Below are 20701 nucleotides of genomic sequence, written 5' to 3'. Positions count from 1 at the left end.
TCACTGTCGCTCCTAAAACCGTCGAAGAAGAATAATGTGTCAGATGAGTTTCATGAACTCAACAATAGTTTTCTGCTGAAATAATCAGAAATGTTCGCTAATTAATTAATACCGCATGCTAAAACACTAACCAGGATATTGATAACCGTCATAAATATAGGGGGGGGAACCAATAGTAATTTACTTTCTGCATTTATGACTTCGTCTTTGCTTGTGTGTATGCGTGAGTGCAAGCGTGTGTTCAATATCGCGAGAGGAAGCAAACGGGTCGATTGTAATTAAAAAGGAAACAGTTGTAAGGGATAAATATTTAATGCGGAGGGGCCTCGGCTTCATTAGCGCAACGTGATGAAGCGGCAAATGTCCCGTCAGCTGCGAACCTCACGTCGAATGAGAAACGTGACAAGATGTGAAAAAAATAAACAAACCGCTACTCATGTACGCGGCTCTGAGGGAAGGAGGGATGGAAGGAGACCAGGAGAGGGAAACTGGGGGGGACAGCACGTGGGGAGGCAGAAAAGTGAAGCAAAAGAATATGAATAAGAAAATGTCTGAGGCTTTAAGCAAAGGAGGCAAGGAGAGTTGCGGGAAGGAGGCGAGACGAGAAAAGTCCCAGAAAAAAAAAAAAGCAGATAGAGGTGAAGGAAGACGGCAATGAAGGCAAGTCGCTTTGAGGCATGCAGGAATTGTAAGCAGGTGTCTAAAAGTAGGTATTCTCGTGTTGCCGTGGCAACAGCACATGCTCCTCTCCTCATTGGAAGCCAAGGTTATTTTCAAGCTTCAATGTCTCATTCAAACCTCTCATTCAGATAAGAGAAAAATGGTACACTCCATTTTAGGGGGAAGGAGGGAGGAAGGGGATGTGTTAGGGTCCGTGTGTGTGTGTGAGCGTGGGGGTGTGTGTGTATGTGAGTGGGGGAGGAAAGTGACTAATGTCTTCCGAGTAGCGAGAGAGGACAGGAATGAGACGCTCCGGCCAAGACGTTGCACTAAATGTCCTTTTTGTCTTTGTTAGACGCGGCGGCTCATTCCCAACACACACACGTGCAGACGCACATACCAAAGCACGAGCTGCCATACATCTAAGATGAAAGTAGTGCAAGTAAATAATATTCACACACACACACATACACATATGCTCTGCCAAAATAGCTGCAACGCTTTGCCGAGCTGGCCGGGTGAAGGAAGGACGACAAGTAAAAGAAAGAATGAGGCGCTTGTGCACTCCACTGAAGAAGTTGTGTGTATGTGTGCGTGTGTGTGTGCGTTGTTGCCGCTGAAGGGGGCATCTGTATGCAAATTAGAGGTTCTTCCTGGGTGACAAATCAAAAGGCCCACCTGCTGCAATTTTGTGTGTGTGTGTGTGTCTGTGTGCGTGCGTGTGCGCGTGCGTGTGTGTGTGTGTGCGTAGCTGGCAAAGCAAGTCTGATGTGTAAAAACAACAACAACGGCGCCTTGTTTGTGCATCGAAGGGTGCAAACAAACAAAATGGCCGCCTATGTTACTAATAAACCAATAGCGAGACATGTTACCATGATGCTACATTCAAGAATTCACGGGGTAAACACACAATCACACAGCCTGGCAATGTGATTGACTGGGAAATGGCAATTGCGGCACACGCAGACTGCTGTCGCCATGACAACACTGCAGTGGAATTGAATGCGGTGGGAATTTTAAGCAACTAACCATGAGTGAGCATTTATTTACCCACAAATTCATTCATCATTTCGGAAACATAAAATCATTATCCCACTAACCACCATTTGAAATCCATCATCGCCAAACACACTTTCATTCCATTGATCATTTCCAGCAAATTTTTGATCCATGCATCAATCCAAGATCAATCCACTATCCCTCGAGACAACCAATCAAAACATCGATACAACAGCCGGGCCACTATTGCTCATCAATCATTCGTCCATCTTTCCGGGAAACAGCTGATCAATTCATCAACAAACCACCCATGCATACGTCCATCAAGCAGCCACTGTTCAATCGATCCATAAATCCTACATATTGATAAACCATCACTCCATTTGTCTTTTTATCGACCATATTGATGCATCCATCCATCACAATCAATTCATCTCCATCATCCATTCATCTTCCCAGGAAACAACCAATCAGTCATTCAATCAACCAACCAACCATCTTTGACACATGCATCTATCAAGCCGCCATAAATTCAACCAATCATCTTTGATCTTTGCATCGATCCGTCTGTCCATCTTTAATTCATAATCTCAAGAGTCTAGTCAAATAAACCCGCCAAGCGTTTGTGATGGGACGCCGGTTCTTACCGGGATAGAAGTCTTTGGATTTGGACAATTTGATGGTGGCTCCGGTCTCCTTCTGTAGTTGGACGATGGTCTGTCCGCCCTTGCCGATGATGGAGCCCGCCGCGTAGCTAGGAATCAAAACCTTCAGGAAGTACTCGCCTTCCTCTGTGGCCGGAAAACAGGAAACGGGAAGTTAGGCGGCAGGGAAAACTTTCCCTCGATGCGCGGTTCAGCTTGACAGAAAAATAAAAGGCTGGAGTCCGTTTGTACCTTTGCTCTCATGCCAGGATTTTGTATTACATGTTAGCATTAAGATAGCTAATGTTGCTTTTTACCATACAGGAACAATCCCACTGTTTTACAGATTGATTTAATTTTAAATTATGTGTTATCTTTACCACATTTTTTTAAACTATTTAGAAATCTTGCCCATTTTCCCTCTTAGCAGGTGAATTTACATTTTCACCAATCACTTAAAACGGACCTTTGCTGCCTGTTTGTACTTTAGTCGTCATGCCTGCCATCTCATTTTCTTTTCATTCCAATTACATTTCATGGAAATTGAGTTCCAGGAAGCTCCCGTTCGGTCTCAAGTGCCGATCAAAGGATGACCGATCCCCACGACATGTCATTATTTCCATAATGTGAGAATTCCCTGCCGGCGTTATTGCTCGCTTTCCCCGCGCGGCCTTTGAACGCGGCGGCCTCGCCATCGGCCCTGATCTAATTTCGGCGTCAGGCCCGAGGAATCTGGTCCTCGTCAGCGTGTTGGCACAGCGACAAAGAGCCGAGGAGCGAGCTTCTAATCGGATCGTGGGCCAGCCCCAGCCGCTGGACGCATAGCTCCACAGCATAGCGCGGGTTTTGTCGTGGGAGGGTCCTCCGACCAAAAAAAAAAAAGGCAAAGCAAATGTGTTTTTTGTCTGCATTCCACTTTCATATAATTAGAGATTTACATGAAAATGTCTGTGACCTGGGCCTGAGCCGAGAACTTTTTGCGGGAGAATAATGAGACTTGGAGATGATCTAAGAACGGAAACAAACATAAATATTTAAATAAATACACAAATTGATAAATAAATGAAGACACATGTATTTCTCTTTTCTGCCTGCTTACTGACTGTAAGCTTTTCGGTCACTTTTAAAGCAGGATGGGAAAAGGAAGTAGAACAAATTGAAAAGTAATGGAAGAATACATCTTGTGGTATGCGGTTTGCAATTTTTTTTTTTAAATGTCCCCTGGTCATGAAAGAGTGTGAAGGTCAGTGAACGAGTGTATCACGTCAAATTTGAGTCCATGTGCCGTCCTCATGTTGGATAATCCGGGACACGTAACCTCGGGGGGTAGCAGATTAAAATAGGATTATTATAACAGTGCCACACTTTCACGCAAAGGCGGGGCCGATGCGCGCTTTTCACTGGAGCATATGGGGAACGTCACGAGAGATACCTCCGCCAAGAAAGAGACAGTACTGCCCATCTGGATGTGACATGACCACTCCAGTCCTGTTGGTGGCAGTAATGTATTTTATTCTACTTGGCATTTTTGTCAAATATTTTCAGTTTTTTGTAATGTTTCCAATATATCTATATTCTTTACCTTTTTTTAATTTGTATTTTTTCATATTGTAGTACCTTTTCATTTCACATTTATTCAAATGCCGTCATAATAGTAATAATGTATGAGAAAACAAAAAGGCAGGTGTGTTCAAAGTCCGGTACGAAAGTCATTTTCGGCCCAAGGTTCATTTCTTTACGGTCCCGCGATAATGTTCTGAAAGTCTTATGTAGTGACGCCACAGGTGTTTTCCGTGGACCGTTGTTCTCGAAAGGAGACGTCAGGCTACTAACTTCCTGTCTACGGCGGCAGCCCTCTCACATACAAATCCACGTGGCGACCGGTGGACAGAAATAAACAAAATCCCTGCGGCGTTCCAGCATATTAAAAAAAGAAACAGGCGTCATTGTTTCACACACTTGCTTTTACGAGTCAAACAAACGACGTGTCAGCGAGCTTCTCGCGTTGCGTCAGGTCACATGAGGCAGGAAACGCCTCGACTGTTTTTTTTCCTCAACACTCACTGACGGGCCGGCGACGAGAGACAAAAAGCAGGGAGCGCATACGTTCACCAGACTCCGTTTTTTTTCTTTTCCAAATCGGACTTGGTTGCCTCTTGACTTTTCTAACTTTCCACTTTATTGTATTTCACCGTTTCTTTTGAAGCAGTTGGGCCTAAATTAGCAATTGGGCTATATGATGCTAATTAACTACTAGCGCCAAGACCAAGTAGCGCTTCAGAACTTCCCGCTCGCCTTCCAGTTGTATTTGTCCTCGGTAGTGTCGTCAAATCTGTTATGTAACAAATGAGTGTGTTTTCTCCTTCCCTTCAGCGTTTCCCATCATGCACTCGATTCTCGACTGCTCGCCGCGATGACCCACTTGTGCGAAGCAAAGTCTTGGCGCTGTCCTATTTTAGATGGAGGCTAGCTAATTATAACCAACTTGTGTTAACAAGACGGCAGAGATTGGTAAATCGGAATGGTGCAAAAAAAAAATGTAATTTCATGGTATTTCATGACTATTATTGCCTCACATCTTTTTTCTTGTAATTCATTCTTGCAATTTTATGACTAGATACTCATTGCATTTTGACAATGTAGATTTGTTCATTGTTGTACTTAAATGATTTTATTCTTGTACTTCTTTTTGAGCAGAAGAGTCCAAACAGGGACGCATGCTTTTGCCAGTCCAAGCACTTGTGGCTTTAGGAGCTAATAAACCTTGCTGTGAGAGCTTTTATGATAAACTAATCTTGCATCTCAAATCGTTGAGGTCTTCTTTCCGAAACAAGATAAATTACATCACACGTGCATACGCTCCGGATCCGGCCGAGGTCGCCCCGACCTTGTTAGCGTCTCACTAACCCATGCACAGGACATGCAAATGTAAATAGTGGCTGTCTGAGAAAGATGATTTTATTTTATACATATTCCAGTAATTTATTTTATTATTATTTTCAAATTCTGCATTTTAATTCTTGAAATTTTGATACTTTATTGTAAGCATATCCTTCTTGTAAAATCAAACGTTTTATCACAATGAATCCAACTGCTTTAATAATACTTTTGACATATGTACGTATATGTAATTTTACAGTGTATTAAAATAGCAAAACATTTTAAATGTTATGACTGTACAGTTTATTTCTTTCCTCATATTAATATTATATTAATATTCTTTAACTAAGTAAACTATATTCTTTATTTTTTTTTAATATATATATGATTTTTAATTATTTCTTTGGGGGGGGCTTTTTTAAAACCAGAAGGCAGGACTTTGTGCTTTAAAGCAACAAATTGCCCGAGCGTGCATGTCAACTTCACCCCACTGTCCTGAGTGTGTGCTATTTGCAGGTTTTATAAGCGGAGTTCAACATGTGTGTGGGTGCTCCATCATAAATAATACACCATCATGGTGCGAGTAAACAGTGCAATCTGTTGCTAAGGCCCGCAACGACCTAGCGGGCCCAGAATAGGCGCCACATGCTGCGGGATTGAGGGCTTAGATCCTGGGGATCTTGTGTCCCCGGGGCGAAGGAAAAGGGGGCTCCTCTTTCTCCAAGATGCTTCCACTGTCCTCATCCTCGCCACCGCGCACGTACAAATTAAAAACTTCAAGACCCTGTAAAGTGGATTCAGAAATTTGTTTCTGAATACATTTCAAGAGAATTGCTGAAAGCGTGAAAAGACTGAATGATGTCATCCTCAATGGCTAGCTTTCAAATGTTTTTCCATCGTTTTCAAACTTGATGGCCTTCACGTCGACGGTTATGCAATTGCAAAGTGGAGTTAGCTGGTTAGCTACGCTAACACCCCAAAACACATCTTTCCCACGGATAGTCCACGCCTTCCGATTTTTGGCAGGAATACGTTTGGGGCTAAAATGTAGCTGTTTGAGCGTCGTAATGTCCGCCGGAGTCTCAGATTACAACCGGATTAAACGTGCGCTCGTAACGAGCAAAACCAGACGGGACAGAGCCCGCTTTATGAGCTTGTTAATGCTTGCTGCTTTCATCGCGTTTCTTCTACGCCACTTTAAAGCCTTCCGATATATAAGTGAACGCCAGATTAAAAAAAAATAATAATAATCGAAATTTTGTGTGTGTGTGGTGGGGGATTCTGGCGTGGGTGCATGGCCTCTGGGGAATTCAAATATTCATCTCCTTTAAGGGAGAGGGAAGGGGGAGACATGCTTTGTCTAACATCCCCTCATCCTGGGGGTCTTTTGTTGGTGGGTTGCACACGGCGACGTACACACACATGCACACACACACACTCAAAATGCAGAGAGGCTCCACCAGCTGTCTACCGAGAGAAAGATACGCTAAAATACACTCGGAGCTCATCAAGGGGTTTCGGGGGGGGTCATTTGATGCCGTGTGTGTGTTGTCTATGTTTCACCTCGGCATCTTACTTATGGCATGTTTGAGCAGCTTCTGTTAAGCCAGTGTATGACGGAGATACATGACGCATTTTGTGAATCGTATGTTGTTATTGTGCGCTGCACACTGAGCCATGCGACTAAAAGCAACAAAAAAAAATACTGCGACTGTGTGTGTGATTTTTAGGCTTCACAATTTACAATTGTTGAACCGCAAAAAATGGCACATTTGTCGAGGAAGAATCTCTAACTGTTAATAAAGGCGATTATGAACATTTGAACTATTCTGCGAGTTAGCTCGAGCGAGAAGTCACTAATTACAATTATTTCAATGAAACACTTCATCAGATGAAATCGAGGCGGCTATGCTAATGATGCTAATATCCTTGTCCCTGTAGTGTGTGAGTCCGTGTGTGTGTATGTGTGTGTGTTTTGAGATGAGGGGGAGGTGCGCAATAGTCTTCCTTGCTTGGCTCAGCCTTTTTTTATCGCCCCCTCTCATCTATATTCATCGCCGCCCTGAACAGCCAATCACGCGGCTCGCTCAGCTGCAACATCCCCGCCTCTTGGCTTCGTCGTCTTTTTTTTTTTTTTTTTTCACTTTTATGCAGTATTTTGAAGAAAAAAAAAAAAGGCGTAGGTGGAAGAGAGGTCGAAGCCATTGGCTTCACCGCCCTGCCCGATCGATTGGCGGCGGTTGCCGGGCGATGGATAGATGGACGGATGGATGGATGGAAGGAGGACGTGTGGGTCTGGAACACAGCCTGATTAGAATGCATGAGGAGGACGAAGGCAAGGAGAAGGCCGGCCGGGAACGCAGTGTTCTCCGACGTTTGCGATCGTCACCGTATCACTCATAAACTTCCTACGTCCTCTTTGTCACTCGACAAATACGGACAAAAGAAGACGTTCGCTCAACTCCGTGTCGCTTTCATCGACTTCATGTGTGTGCGTGTGATTGTATTCCTTGTCTCGACCTTCCGGAGAAAAAAAAAAAAAAAAAAAACGCTGCGTCAGTCCAACAATTTACAGATTGAACTGGAGCACGTCGCACAGCCGAGAGTGGAAAGTCAAGGAAAACGAAAAGGACAGAAGACAAAGGGATTAAGGAATGACCAAGAAAAACTGAGGAGGAGGGAAAGTCAATGGAAAACAGAAAAGAAGAGCGTGGAAATAACAGAAAAAGATGAAAGACAAGGAATGATGAGGAGAAGGTAGAAAACGTGGCATTGAAGGGAAATGAGGAGGAGGAATGAAATAAGAGGAAAGGAAAAAAAGGAGAAAAGCCAAAGATAAGCAAACAAAAGTAAAACGGTAAATGGAAATGTTTGGAGCGGGAAAAAGACCCAAAAGAATAAAAGGTAAAGAATGGAAAGAAAAGAAACTAACTGCAAACAATGAAACAAAAGAAGAGCAAATGAAGTCAAAAGGAAATGGGAAGGGGAGGAAATAGAAAGCTGATCCAGTTTGGTTGCCATGGCAACTGAAAGTTCAAACCTTCCTCTCGAGGCCATCTTTGCTCCTCAAACAAAAAAAAAACGATAGCAAAAAAAGCCTCTTCCTCATTCCTCCTCATCATCATAATCATCATGCTAACGGTCACAACTGAGCATTCTTGCTTAATGGCCGACACGCTCGTTAGCATCTCGAGCGTTAGCGCAAATGTCAATGGCCTTCCCGCCCGCCTCACTCGTTTAGCTCATCGCTCCTTCCCGAACTTTCAACTTCAGGGGCTGCCCAAGGGAAATCCGTCCGTAACATATCACGCATATCTGGATCGGTTTACATTTTGAATTTTTTTTTTAATTAAATTTAAGTTTGGCACAACAGTCTCATTGCAGCTAGCGCCATTTGGCTATTATGTCATGAAGTGATCGTGTTTTCAGAATTCAATCATTTTGCGCAGTTTAATGCGTCTTTCAATTATTTTGAAATAAATTGTCTTTACATATCCTTGAAATTCCTGATCCCTAGTTAGCGGCTAATTTCCTTATTTGTTGTCCTAATTTGTTGTTGTAATTCCTGCTTTCTGTCTGCTTGACATGACGGTGAGTTCAGGGTCTGTGGATTAAAGCGGTGTTGGGGGGTTTGTCCGGGCGGACGTTAGGGGGGGATGCTTGGAACAGCGGCTCCTCATTGATCTTTTCATCTCTCAGACCTTCACCTCTTTATGTGACGTTTGCCGTGATTTATGAGCTGCAGGCGGCCATTTGGATCACGCACAGACCACCTGACAGCGGACACACACACACACGTGTACAGTGACTAAATATGGATCTCTTGCTCTCTTATTGAGTCTTGACACAGCAGTGGTTGTTGGTTTTTATGGTTGTAACACCTGAAAATTCATCTTAACCAATTTTTTTCCCAATTAAAAAAAATAAATAATATTTTCTAAATGCCAGCTTCTTGCTATAAAAGAGCTGATTTTGTTTTCATTGTATATTTATATTGTAAGAGATAAAAATAAGTAAGCATTGTTGTTTCCCACGTGACAAAATCCGTTAGACACAACCTGCGTGTGACAAACAAATTAAACAAACAATAAGCTCAAATGATGGCATGGCTGGCATGAGTGCAAAGGTCATGAGGACTCACCAGCTTGGCAGTGTGGAGAAAGGAAACACATATGGAAAAAAATGGGTGTCATGGATACGATAGAAAGCACGTTAGCATGTCTTGGTATGGTATGCGCTGTGTGTGTTTGTGTGTTGTGTGTGTCTGTGTAAAGGTTAGGTATTGGTAGAAAGAAGGAGTCTTACCATGGCTCTCAGTGTCTTGGTGTGGGAAAACAATGCCTTCGCTTTCAAAAAGCGGCTGCAGGAAGGCCACTACAGAGAGAGGAAGCAGAGAGGGGGGGGGGCGGGGGTGTAGGGTCGGCGGGAGGGGGGGGGGGGGGAGTTTGGTGGCGTCAACTAATTTGTTCACAGAAAAAAACCAAGAGGATGGCTAAGCTAAACGCTAAAAACACTGAGCTTTGTAAATAAACTCGATCTTAGCTTTGGTCAATAATAAACTGCCATCTTTCAGTCTGCTGGCTGAGGTAGCTAAGTCGCTCCTCCTCATCCTCCTCTTCATCCTGCTCTTCATCATCATCCCAACCTTTTCATTTGTCTAAATGGACGGGCTGCTTGCCCGTTGCACTCAGCATCCCCAGGGAGGGGAAGGGGGGGGGGGCAGCTTTTACATGCAGCACTAAGCTGCACTCAAACCAAACGTCACTCGTTGAAGTCAGTCGTCAAAACATAGCCGATTTAAATGACTAATCAGAATATCGCCGACTGTACGCGCGGATCGAAACTCACGCATGACCAATTTAACTTGCCAATCAAAACAGCCGATTTAACTCATCGAAACGTTACCGATCAAATCAAACAGCATAGAATGAACTCACTATAAATCACAGATTTAGCCAACTCACAGATTAACGTCCGATTTATACCGCTAATCAAAATACGATGGACTTAACTCATTGGTGAAAATTATATTTAATTCAGCGTAACTGATTTCAATCACAGATCAAAACAATCAGCGATCAGCTGATTGTAGTCACTAGCCAAAAATATTGCTGCTTTTATTTAGAAATCATACGAAATGACGTAAGGCACTCATAGAAACGCAACTTTACCACAAATCTTTTTTCCCCACAATTAAACACAAGAAAACCGATTGAACTTGCTCATCAAATCGAACGTGATTCAGTTCCCTGTTTAAAATGTTAGCAAATTAATGCAGGTCCATGAAAACATCATTCGTCATAGACGCTGTTAACGTAACGGACGGAAACGACAAAGTTGACTCCAACGGTAACGGCTGTAAACACGACTGACTTAAACAAGCTTGGTCTCCGTGAGGTTTTCGGCAAGTAGGTCACGCAGAACTACTCGGCAAATGTTTTGATGCAGCGCAGATTTAGCGGATTTGAGACGATTTAAATGTTCCGCCATTTTTTTATTTTTATTTTTTTTAATTTTTTAATTAATCACAGGCCAGTATAGTTTCATCTGAGGATCTCTCAACTTCTCTTTGTCAAAATCACTTCATAAAAAATATTCCCGTACAATTTGAATTACGTAAATAATGCTGACTCGTAAGAATCTGGAAACCTTCCGTTGACCTCCTATTAGGAACCTGCCTCTTGAATTTTTAGTTTCCTAGAATGCATCATTCAAAAAGGGTAAGCTAAGATCTGAGGAGTTGTGGCTAGTAAGCGTTTCACACATTTAGGGGGTCATTTTAAACATTGTACAAAATGTGTCAAACTAAACATTGCAGATTTTTCCATTTGTTTCAATCTTAGCTTTATGAAGCATATTTGTATAAATGTAGATCATATGTGACTGCATGATGGTTGGGATGCTGTGATGGGATGCATGACAGCATGTAAACACAAAAAGAAAACAAGAATGGAGATTGCCATGGCGACATACTGACCAGAATAGTCATCATCATAATCATAATAAGAGGGACTCGGTGGTGTGTGAGTGCACACTGACGCACTTGCTTGTTAATCGGGCGATGGCGGCTGATGTGTGAGATTATCTCAGTCATTCTCTTTCTTTCTCTCTCTCTCTCTCTCTCTCTCTCTCTCTCTCTCTCTCTCTCACACACACACACACACAAGGTCATGATGCCTTCACGCACCAGCCGCATCCGGATTTCACTTGTTTACGTCCCACTTGTTCCTCCGGCGCGGGGCTTCCGCGGAGAAAAACAGCCCGGGTGGAGGCGAGGCAGCCGCGGAAGCCTCGCATTTGCATCCCCGGTCGTGCCTCATTGTCCCATTCCCTTCACGCAGCCAATGAAACGCTCCGTTAAGCAGAACCGATGGCTCCGCGGTAATCGTAATCATTGGCATCATAATAAAGCGTCGCCATTCCGAGGGCAAGACGAGCGGAGGCCAATGGTCGCTCCCTCCCCCGCGCGCATCTCTTACCTCCCGTGTTGGTGCGTTTGGTGCTGCTGGCCTCGGTGGGGGTCTCCAGGGGTCTTTTGCGCGAGTCCGGCGGGTCGGCCTCCATGTGCGGCTGCTGGCCGTGGTGGTGCGGGGTGGCGAAGAGGCCGTTCTGCTGCACTGCTCCGCCGGCCATCATGTTTGCGCTCGCTCGGATGATGCCTCGGTCCGCTTAAATCCCCCCCTTCTTCTTCTTCGTCTTTTTTTTTTTTTTTGTCTCTCCCTTTCTCTTGACGCAGCGTGGCCGCGCGGGCGAGTCCTCGGGAGGGTGGCGCGCGCGCGCGGGTCCGCACTAGTCAAAAAAGCGGTGTGGGGCTCTCGCGCACGCGCGTAGGAGAGATGCTGCGCGCGGAAGAGGGAGGGTGGGTTGAAGGAGAAGGTGGACAAGGGAGGGGGGGGGAGAAGATTCCAGGAGAGGCTGGTGGAGCGCGTTCACGTCAGTCTTCCATCACGCGCGTGTCATTGCGACGAAACGGGTCAAATCCGAGCGAAAAAAGACGGGGAAAGCAGCAGGGCATGCGCAGTAGAAAAAGATGAGCGATCCCGCGCGTGCGTGACGTCGGGAGTGCGCAGGCGGAGGAGAAAGAGAGCGACGTGCTGCTGTGCGTCGTCTCGCTGAAGATGCTGCAGTCACTCTCGCGTTCGGAGAGCATCCCTACTCGCGCTCGATGCTTAGGGAAGAGGAGGGAGGGGGCGCTGACGTCACAAGCCCTCGCGGTGCCTTCACGAGCTTCCCGTGAACTCCAGCTTCACGCGTGAAGGAGCATATTTGGGATTTTCTTTACGTCAATGTCACAATGTGACGCACATTTACATTAAAACTACTGTACCATTTTTATTTATGCCACTTTTGCCTCATGGAAATTAGTTATTTAAAATACCTTTATTATTTTTACCCTATTTTATTAAGTAGATAATACATTTATTGGATTTGGTAAAATATTTGTAATATCAAACTATTTTTTGTTGGACTGCTTTCTATTTTTCATCCCTAACAAAGTGGGATTGACCGTGTGTTTGATATCTTGCAATCTCCGTTCTTTGTCTTCCTAACAGGTTTGGTGGGCTTGCTCTTCCTTAACAAACTCATCCAAACATGCCTTTAGTGGAATTTGAAGTTCCGTAAAGTGTTGGACAATCGTCCCAAAATGTCTCGTGTTAAAATATCTCATGCACGATGTGATGCGGTGACATGAGATGGACGTCATGGGACTGGTCAAGTGACCCACCTGAGTGCGTTGACATGTCGGTGCCGCTGACAAGAGAGGTGAATCTCCGGTCGCCGCTCGATCTTACCACCGGGAGCGAGTCAGCCTCCTCGCTCTTCCTCTCCGGCTGTTTGTCACGCACACGCACATGCACACGCACACACACTCAAACGGACAGGCAATCACTCTCTCTCTCCTCTGTCCAGTGCACAGATGTACCCTCATCGCCTCCTGGAGCTTGTAGTCAAGGTGACATTGCCTGCATGCGCACGCACACACACACACGCACATTCGGTGAACGCCCACGACGTAGCAAAAATGTACGCAAATATTGAAGCAGTTCCAATTCAGAGTTATACACTCTGAGTGTTGTGCCATGTTTTGCCACAACATCCGGGGCACCACTGAGCTCTGCTGGAAGATGCATTTCTTGACACTAAGGTGTGTTTTAATAAGTGACTTTTGAAAACATGTTTCTAAAGCATGTGGTGTCTCTGCAGCGTGATTTCCCACGTCCAGGAAAGAATGCAAGGGCGTGAGAGCGGACCACGTCGCAGCTCATTTGGGGTCGGCATAGCCAATGGGCACCTTTGCCTTCCCAGGCTCCGTCCAGATGTTTCACCAGACGCCATGTGGGAAAAAAAAGTCAAATGGGACGGTGGGTAGATATAACGCGCCAGCCAGACACTCGTTTAGGCTTTCTTTTTTAACCAATGTTGATTTGTAGCTCTTGTTTGACACCTGTGTCGCTTTGTACTGAACGCAGGGAGAGTCCGAAAAGCACAACAGCGTGTCTGCTCGGAAAAAAAATATTTCTAGTCTAAAAGCTGTAGTTTAGTCAACACAGGATGTGACAAGAAGTGTTTTAATTTGGACTCGGAAAAACATCTGTGCAGGTAGTGTTCAGTTCCAAGTCTGGAGATTCCACTAGCAGATGTTCATCCTCTGGCGCCATCTGGAGGTAAAGATGCGCAAGAGCAGCGCTGAGTCCTCAGTTTAGGAAAGCTCATTTCTCCACCATTATTTCTTCCGGGTAAAATAAGTATCCTGGTAGTCACAACTTCAACCGTTTTTTCTCCTAGCGACCCCTCAATTAACAAATAAAATGTGCCAGAGAAGCCTATTCTAACACATAGTCCGCCTGATTAAGAGTTTTCCTCATGGGGTCGCTGTGTTTAGACAGCTAACCTCCATCCTCGAGCTGCGCTTGACAGTTGTTGGCTCTCTGACCCGGAAGTGAATAGTCGCTCCAACATGGCGGCGTGGAGGACCTACGCCGTCTTGCTCTCTCGGAGCGGCGAGAACGTTTTCCGGAGTTTAAGGGGAGGCAGGTGAGGAACGTGGCCGAATGGAGAGATCCTTGGCTGGCTGGCACACAGGCGAACCCCCGCTGCTCAATTTTAAGCAGTGGAATTAAAACGGATGCGAGCCAGCTGCCAAATGATGGATTGTTTGAGAGGTTGCCTTGTTTGTAAAGTAACTTTGACATGTCTGCGGAGTTTATTATTAAGTGTGGAAATAGTAAAATTTGTAAATACTAAGGAGAGGGTTTTTTTTTTCTTTTAATTTCATTATTACTACTGACGTTTCCCCCCCAATGCAGACCATTCAACTTCAAATTTTCAGCACCTGGGAACCATTTTTCACTTTTCGAAAAGTTCTACTTTTGCTATAATTATAAATATAATATTTATATTGAAATGAATGGAGACATTTTCTAAATTACCCACTCTCGCACTGTCTTCACCTAATTTTTTTTCCAAATTTCTTGACAGATCCAGACTATGGACCAGTCATGAGTTCTTTTTGTTGTTGTTTTTGTGTCTAGCAGGTGGGCTAACAACTTTCAGCAACGTTCTGGTTTTCGCAAAGTCGCCAGAAAACCTGAGAGCAAAAATGTAGAGAATGAACTTGGACATTTGGACTCATTAGAAACGGCGTCCCACCGGCCTCCTCCTCCTCCTCCTCCGTCTTCTAGTTCACCACGAGACTTTGGCCGGCTGGTGCGCCCATTGCTCTTCACCGTGGGGGTAAGATGGCACCACAGGCACCGGGGCATTACAATACATCGATTCCTCCAAGCGACACTTGTGCTGACTTCCTGTCAGTTTACAGGCTGCTCCTTCGGCTCAGCAGCCATCTGGCAGTACGAGTCCCTCAAGTCCCGCGTGCGGAGCTACTATGACGATCTGCGAGCCGATTGGCTGGAAAGGGTGCGGCCGCAGAAGCGAGGGGACGTCCGCAAGGAGGTAAGCAAATTGATTGACATCCATACCCCGCCTACTCGTGCTTTGATCACAACTCTGATTGGCTACTTATATGTTAGGTCAACCAATGGTGGAACAGTTTGAGTGAGGGACAGAAGACAGTCACAGGTGAGATGACTGCAAAGTGTCTCACCTGTTTGCGTGTCTTGTCACAATTTTTTTTTTTTTTTTTCTTCATGATGTCTGTTGCGTTTGTCTCTCAGCAATCCTGGCCGCCAACGTGGTGGTGTTCTGCTGCTGGCGACTTCCGTGGCTCCAGCGCTCCATGTTCAAGTACTTCACCGCAGACCCTGCCTCCAGTCAGACGAACATCATTATTGGCACTTTCTCAGACCAGTCAAATTCCTATTGATGTTCATACGTGTGTGTTTGACTCCAGAGACGTTGTGCTCGCCCATGCTGCTGTCAACCTTCAGCCACGTGTCCTTCTTCCACATGGCCGCCAACATGTACGTGCTGTGGAGCTTCTCTACCAGTGCTGTCTCCATGCTGGGGAGGGAGCAGTTTGTGGCCGTTTACTTGTCGGCCGGTAATGACGCAAACACACACACATGACCTTTGAGCCAATTTACCTTTACATACATTTTTCTGATCTGGTTATGTGTGTGTGGGCCGGACTCAGGTGTGATTTCCAGCTTTTTCAGCTACGTGAGCAAAATGGCCACCGGGAGGTTTGGTCCTTCTTTGGGAGCGGTGAGTCATTTCCTGCGCGATGAAGCCTTGTCATTATATGTCAGTACATTGTATGACACACGATGTGTGTGTTTTCAGTCAGGCGCCATCATGACCATCCTGGCTGCAGTTTGCACGAAAATGCCTGAAGCCAAACTGGCCATCATCTTCCTCCCGATGTTCACGTTCACTGCGGCCAACGTAAGACCCTCACTCTGGTGGTCTGTCTGCTTACTTGTCCTCCGTTCACTCGTCTGTCAATCTGTCTCTGTTGCAGGCATTAAAGGCGATTGTTGCCATGGATGCGGCTGGTTTGGTGCTGGGTTGGCGCTTCTTTGATCACGCGGCTCACCTGGGAGGTGCCATGTTTGGCATGTGAGTCCAAAGTGGTTTATGCTGCAGTACACATTCCCTCCACATGGTTGTGCTAAAAGCGCCTTTTTGTGCTTCAAACTGTTGTGGGTGAAATAGTGTTTCCATCTAAACTGTTCCCTCCTCCAGTTGGTACATCCTCTTCGGACACGAGCTCATTTGGAAGAACCGCGAGCCTTTTGTCAAAATTTGGCACGAGCTGCGGACCGGTCGAGGTGGCGGAAACGGAGGCGAGCCAGGAGGCGCCGCGTAGGACGTTTGAATGGACTCATGGGAACGATTAAGTTCTCCAGACTTGATTAATACTTGTTTTAAATTTGAGAGTTTCTGTACAGGTCCAACCTACTTCCTCAATAATACGTCAAAACGTCTAGTTGTCTCGTAACATGATCGTCAAGCTTTGTTATTCTTTTCCCGATTGTCTTTCCAAAGTACAAGCGAATTCTATTTTGGTAAGGGTTGACCTTGACTTTTAGCAGTTAATCAATAACAAGGTCATAAATGTATTTGGATTAAACCATTTTGAGTTATATGTCAAATAGAAGTCTGGGTTGGCGACTTTTTACAAATCGACTTGTTAAACTGTCACGTCGTGGCGTGGCACTTTGGCAAGATAGCCACTCACCCTATGGGCGACATTTATTAATAATGTTGTTTTATGTATTTATGCTACACCAATAAAGGCACAATGTGAAGCCAGAAAACCAAAACATGCCGGAAAATCTTGACTTATTTTTAACATAAATCACCATTAAACTTTGTATGTCATTCACGTGATTTTTTTTAAGTGTTGTTCTGGAAGGAATCAACGTTGACTGACAGCAGATGACCTGCAAACAAAATCTGTTTGACAGTCTGAAGTCCACAAACCGGTTCTCTCACAAGGTGGGTTTTTAGTATGGAGAAAAAAAAATCCAGTTTAAGAACTTGAATGAAGTTCCAATTTGTTTAATTGTACTAATCTGAAGTAAATGTTTGTGTTTGAGCTTGCTGCAGAGTTTTACAGTGAAACTACGATTTTGGCGGGTAAACAGTGACGTGCGTTCCAGAGGGTCGGCCTTCTACAGAGTTCGTCGACCCGAAACGCGGCTCAGAGCCTCAAGGCCTCACATCAACTTTCACATCGCATCGCACAGGTCACCCGAAAACACTGCGGGAGAAGATCATAAATTCCTCGTTCTTACTCCAACTCCAGACTTACACGAACGGTAAGAACTTGACCATTTGGGTCATTTCATTATTTTCAAGATTGGAACCGGATTGCTTTTTTCGAGAAACCCAATACTCGACTGCAGACTTACCATTTGCCAAATTTTTGCTGCTTTGAGGTCTTAACAATTCACTTTTTTAAACTTTTTTTTTTTTAACAATTTAGCTTCTGGAAAAAAAAAAGTCCAATTTGGTCTAGCAAAATCTCCCGGGCAGGCTTTCTGAGCGTTTTCAGGCATGGCCTTCCTGATCATTTTTTTTTTGTGAGTCATCGACTCAACAGAAATGTCTGCCAAATTTCTTGTTGCGACATCAAACTGGCATCGAAGGCTGAATTATTTTTAATTCCGTTAGATGCAACTGAGTGTCACCAAAACGAGAGACATGTCCTTTGAAATCTGTGCAGCGCATCATGTCGACGGGCCTTCAGATTTGTGGCCTGGTAGCGGGCGTGCTGTCGTGGTGCCTTCAGTCCAGCTGCACGTCGTCGCAGCTGTGGAAGGTGCGTAGCCAGGCGGAGTCTCTGAGTACCAGCCAATGGCAGTATGAGGGCCTCTGGATGAGCTGCGCCGCCACTTCGCTGGGATCGCTGCAGTGCAACAAGTTCAAGACGCTCCTCGGCCTGCCAGGTCGGTCACTGCGCCATTTTAACATCCCGCTGTTGTCATCACCCTTTGTGTCTCGGCAGTGCACGTGCAGGTGTGTCGCGCTCTGATGATGTCATCGCTGGTGGTGGGCCTGGCCGCCATCATTGTGTCCATTTTGGGTCTGAAGTGCAGTAAGGTGGGCGGAGGTTCTCCACAAGTTAAAGGACAGTTTCTTCTGAGCGGAGGGGTCATGCTCATCCTGTCAGGTGAACGGACGCGAGGGGCAAATGTCAGCACACCCGTGGCGGTCTGTCTGACTGTCCGTCTGTCTTTCTGCACAGGTGTGTCCACCCTGATCGCCGTGTCTTGGTATGCTGGCAGCGTGATCCATGACTTCTACAATCCGTTATTCGGTGCTGTCAGGTGACGAGGGTGTTCACGATGATGATTATGGTGATGCCAACACCGATGACGATGGAGACCTGCGTCCATTGCAGGTTCGAGCTGGGCACGGGTCTCTACCTGGGCTGGGCAGGTTCCGGTCTGGCGCTGATGGCAGGTGCAATGCTTTGTTGCTCCTACAGGGGGAGCTCTTCCTCATTATCATCCTTCCCAAATGCAAGGTACACTTTAAATCCACCCTGCAGTTCACCTTACTGCACACAGGGGGCGGTACTAGACCACTCATTCTTTTTGTTCCTATTCCAGTATTTGAATATTCATGAATATCTTGTGATGACATCATTTGTCCCCCCAGACAGTTGTCGTACAACTACTCCAAAAGCAGTCAAGGTCATAATGTGAACATCTACAGAGCGGCGCACGCTTCAGACGGCAACGACAACACCAAAGCTTACGTGTGAGGCGGCCTTTGAATGCATCATTGCGGTTCCAGCAGGAATGGTCATTTTGAGCTTTGCATGTTTTAGTTGCCATTTTAAGATTTGAGTTTTGTATTACGTACGTCATGGTGGAGATCATGCACGTTTTTTGGTGTATATAAATGAATGGTTAGCAATTTTATTGAAGTTGGTCGTAGAATAATCTGTTTAGTGATAAAAATGTTTCATGTTCATTTTATATTAAAGATCTTTGTGGGAACTGCATAACTTTTGTTTCAAGATGTACAAAGGCATTATTGACATTTGGTTTCAAACAAAGTTTGGGGTGTCAAAATACGGTTTCAAGGATTTTTGACATTTTAATCGGCCCATATTAGTGCTGTTAAAATTGTCAAAATGGCGGATGTTTTTGGGGGGCGTTGGGTTTCAAGACATTAATGGTTTCAAGCCAGCTTTTGAGTCCCAAAGTCGGCTTTCAAACACAGTTCAAGGGTTAGGATTTCGAGTTATTGTTTCAAGTTAGGGTTGAAGTTTAAATAACAGTTCTCAAACCTGTTTTAGGTTTCATTGACTTGGTGAGGTTGTTTCAATCAGGATTTCCATTCATTAGGGTGTCAAATTAGGGTTTCAAGTCAGACACTTTATTAGGTACATCAAATCAAATCACAGCATATTGTAGCAACCCCCAGGGATGCTCCATTCATGATGTGACATCATTGTTTAGTCTATTTCGAGCTCCTTACTGTATATGCATCACGTTTATTTATAGACACACTTGTGTGTGTGTGTTTGTCCAAGTGTGTGTGTCAACAGGGGAGGAAGAGGAAAGCATGACCATTTCCTGTTGCTGCTAGAAAATAAAGCAAACAGGAAATGAGTAGCACAACTTTCCGAGAGCCCGACCGGGAACCAGAGGAGACCGTGAGGCACCAGGACCAGAACCAACACTCCAGACCAGAACCTAGCTTGGATACACAAACGCACACTTGTCAGGGAAATGTTGGAGTCGTGAGGAAACATCTTGGAATGTTCTTCTAATCATCACAACACAAGAAGAAAGGTAAAAAGTTCCCTCTTTTCATCGATTGGCTGATCAATGAATGCCCGAGTGCTCATTGGTTGATTCACATTATGGACCCAATGCAGGACTTTAAACGGCTTCAAGATGGGTTTTGAGCTTGGCTTACTGTGCCGATTAGGGTTTTAGTCAAAGTTAGGCTCTCAAACAAGGTTAGGGTGTCAAGTTAGCATTTTGAACCAACGTTGTAGCGTCAAATTAGGGTTTCGAATCAGGTTTAGACTGTTAAAGTATTGTTTTGTTTAAAAAATAATGTTGCATGCCTGGGTTAGTCTTTCAAATAGCTTTTATGGTGTTAGATTATACTTCAGGGTCACGGTTAGGCTTCCTAATTGGCTTTTCAAGTCAATGCAAAATTTTCAAATGAGTATTGGGGTGTCAAATTAGGGCTTCTAATTAGGGTTTCAAGTGAGCGTTAGGGTTCCAAATTGAGGTTTCAAGTCAAGGCTAATATTTCTAGCGAGTCAAAGTGAAATGTTTTAGGTCTTATTGCATCGTGTGCGTGTAAATGTGTGAGCGCGTTTGTGTGGGTGCGTGCGTGCGTGTGTGCGCGCGCATGTGCATGTGGAGCCGTGTTACGCAACATGTCATAAGGGCAAAGTAGTGAAAGTGTAAAGATGAACTGGAGAAATAAATTGTTGCTTTACGTTATACGCACAGTCACACTCAACCATCCATTTGAAATTAGATTTCATAATTAAATGTTATTTATAAGTGTGCGCGTGCGCGCGCATCAATCATCAACTCCTCATACATTCATACACACGCATTGTACTTTTCCTGCCG

General features: G+C 44.9%; 3 protein-coding genes across 7 annotated transcripts in view; 2 read left to right on the top strand and 1 right to left on the bottom strand.

The window, feature by feature from the left end:
- The window catches only part of nova2 (NOVA alternative splicing regulator 2), a 34879-nt gene extending 21770 nt beyond the window's left edge, over nucleotides 1-13109 (bottom strand). Inside the window, exons 1-3 of one of the 3 annotated variants that reach the window (XM_061281516.1) lie at nucleotides 12910-13109; nucleotides 9489-9557; nucleotides 2307-2450 (exon numbers count right to left, since the gene is read on the bottom strand). In XM_061281516.1, the coding sequence (XP_061137500.1) occupies nucleotides 2307-2450; nucleotides 9489-9557; nucleotides 12910-12925 (229 nt within the window). In that variant the 5' untranslated portion in view covers nucleotides 12926-13109. Of the gene's footprint in view, nucleotides 1-2306; nucleotides 2451-9488; nucleotides 9558-11662; nucleotides 12865-12909 lie in introns of those variants that run through there. The other 2 variants (XM_061281514.1, XM_061281515.1) reach the window with 2 other exon arrangements.
- A 984-nt stretch (nucleotides 13110-14093) lies between these two features.
- LOC133155885 (presenilin-associated rhomboid-like protein, mitochondrial) lies at nucleotides 14094-16909 on the top strand. 3 transcript variants are annotated; one of them, XM_061281529.1, is made up of 10 exons: nucleotides 14094-14219; nucleotides 14717-14918; nucleotides 14997-15137; nucleotides 15215-15263; nucleotides 15359-15454; nucleotides 15535-15684; nucleotides 15778-15848; nucleotides 15927-16028; nucleotides 16105-16202; nucleotides 16329-16909. In XM_061281529.1, exons 1-10 carry the CDS (start codon nucleotides 14143-14145, stop codon nucleotides 16450-16452), a joined length of 1110 nt encoding a protein of 369 aa, XP_061137513.1. In that variant the 5' UTR covers nucleotides 14094-14142; the 3' UTR covers nucleotides 16453-16909. The 3 variants fall into 3 exon arrangements, with proteins under 3 accessions (XP_061137513.1, XP_061137515.1, XP_061137514.1); XM_061281530.1 differs by having other exon boundaries at nucleotides 14118-14219; nucleotides 14720-14918; XM_061281531.1 differs by lacking the exon at nucleotides 15215-15263 and having other exon boundaries at nucleotides 15359-15428.
- A 37-nt stretch (nucleotides 16910-16946) lies between these two features.
- On the top strand, nucleotides 16947-19120 carry LOC133155892 (claudin-7-like). Its single transcript, XM_061281547.1, has 7 exons — nucleotides 16947-17084; nucleotides 17196-17407; nucleotides 17815-18037; nucleotides 18097-18261; nucleotides 18337-18418; nucleotides 18493-18618; nucleotides 18753-19120. The coding sequence occupies exons 3-7, from the start codon at nucleotides 17821-17823 to the stop codon at nucleotides 18856-18858; spliced, it is 696 nt and encodes a 231-aa protein (XP_061137531.1). The 5' UTR covers nucleotides 16947-17084; nucleotides 17196-17407; nucleotides 17815-17820; the 3' UTR covers nucleotides 18859-19120.
- The last annotated feature ends 1581 nt before the right edge of the window (nucleotides 19121-20701 follow it).

The sequence above is a fragment of the Syngnathus typhle genome, linkage group LG6 (assembly GCF_033458585.1).
Source record: "Syngnathus typhle isolate RoL2023-S1 ecotype Sweden linkage group LG6, RoL_Styp_1.0, whole genome shotgun sequence".
Taxonomy (NCBI): Eukaryota; Metazoa; Chordata; class Actinopteri; order Syngnathiformes; family Syngnathidae; genus Syngnathus; species Syngnathus typhle.
This window is presented reverse-complemented; position numbering and strand designations above follow the sequence as displayed.

Excerpts from the sequence above, each read along its gene's own strand:
- LOC133155892 (XM_061281547.1), top strand. The coding sequence starts at position 17,821 with ATGTCGACGGGCCTTCAGATTTGTGGCCTGGTAGCGGGCGTGCTGTCG. Across the intron at positions 18,262-18,336 it reads GGTCATGCTCATCCTGTCAG|GTGTGTCCACCCTGATCGCC; the intron begins GTGAACGGACGC and ends CTTTCTGCACAG. Across the intron at positions 18,419-18,492 it reads CCGTTATTCGGTGCTGTCAG|GTTCGAGCTGGGCACGGGTC; the intron begins GTGACGAGGGTG and ends CGTCCATTGCAG.
- LOC133155885 (XM_061281529.1), top strand. The coding sequence starts at position 14,143 with ATGGCGGCGTGGAGGACCTACGCCGTCTTGCTCTCTCGGAGCGGCGAG. Across the intron at positions 15,849-15,926 it reads TTGGTCCTTCTTTGGGAGCG|TCAGGCGCCATCATGACCAT; the intron begins GTGAGTCATTTC and ends GTGTGTTTTCAG. Across the intron at positions 16,203-16,328 it reads GGAGGTGCCATGTTTGGCAT|TTGGTACATCCTCTTCGGAC; the intron begins GTGAGTCCAAAG and ends TCCCTCCTCCAG.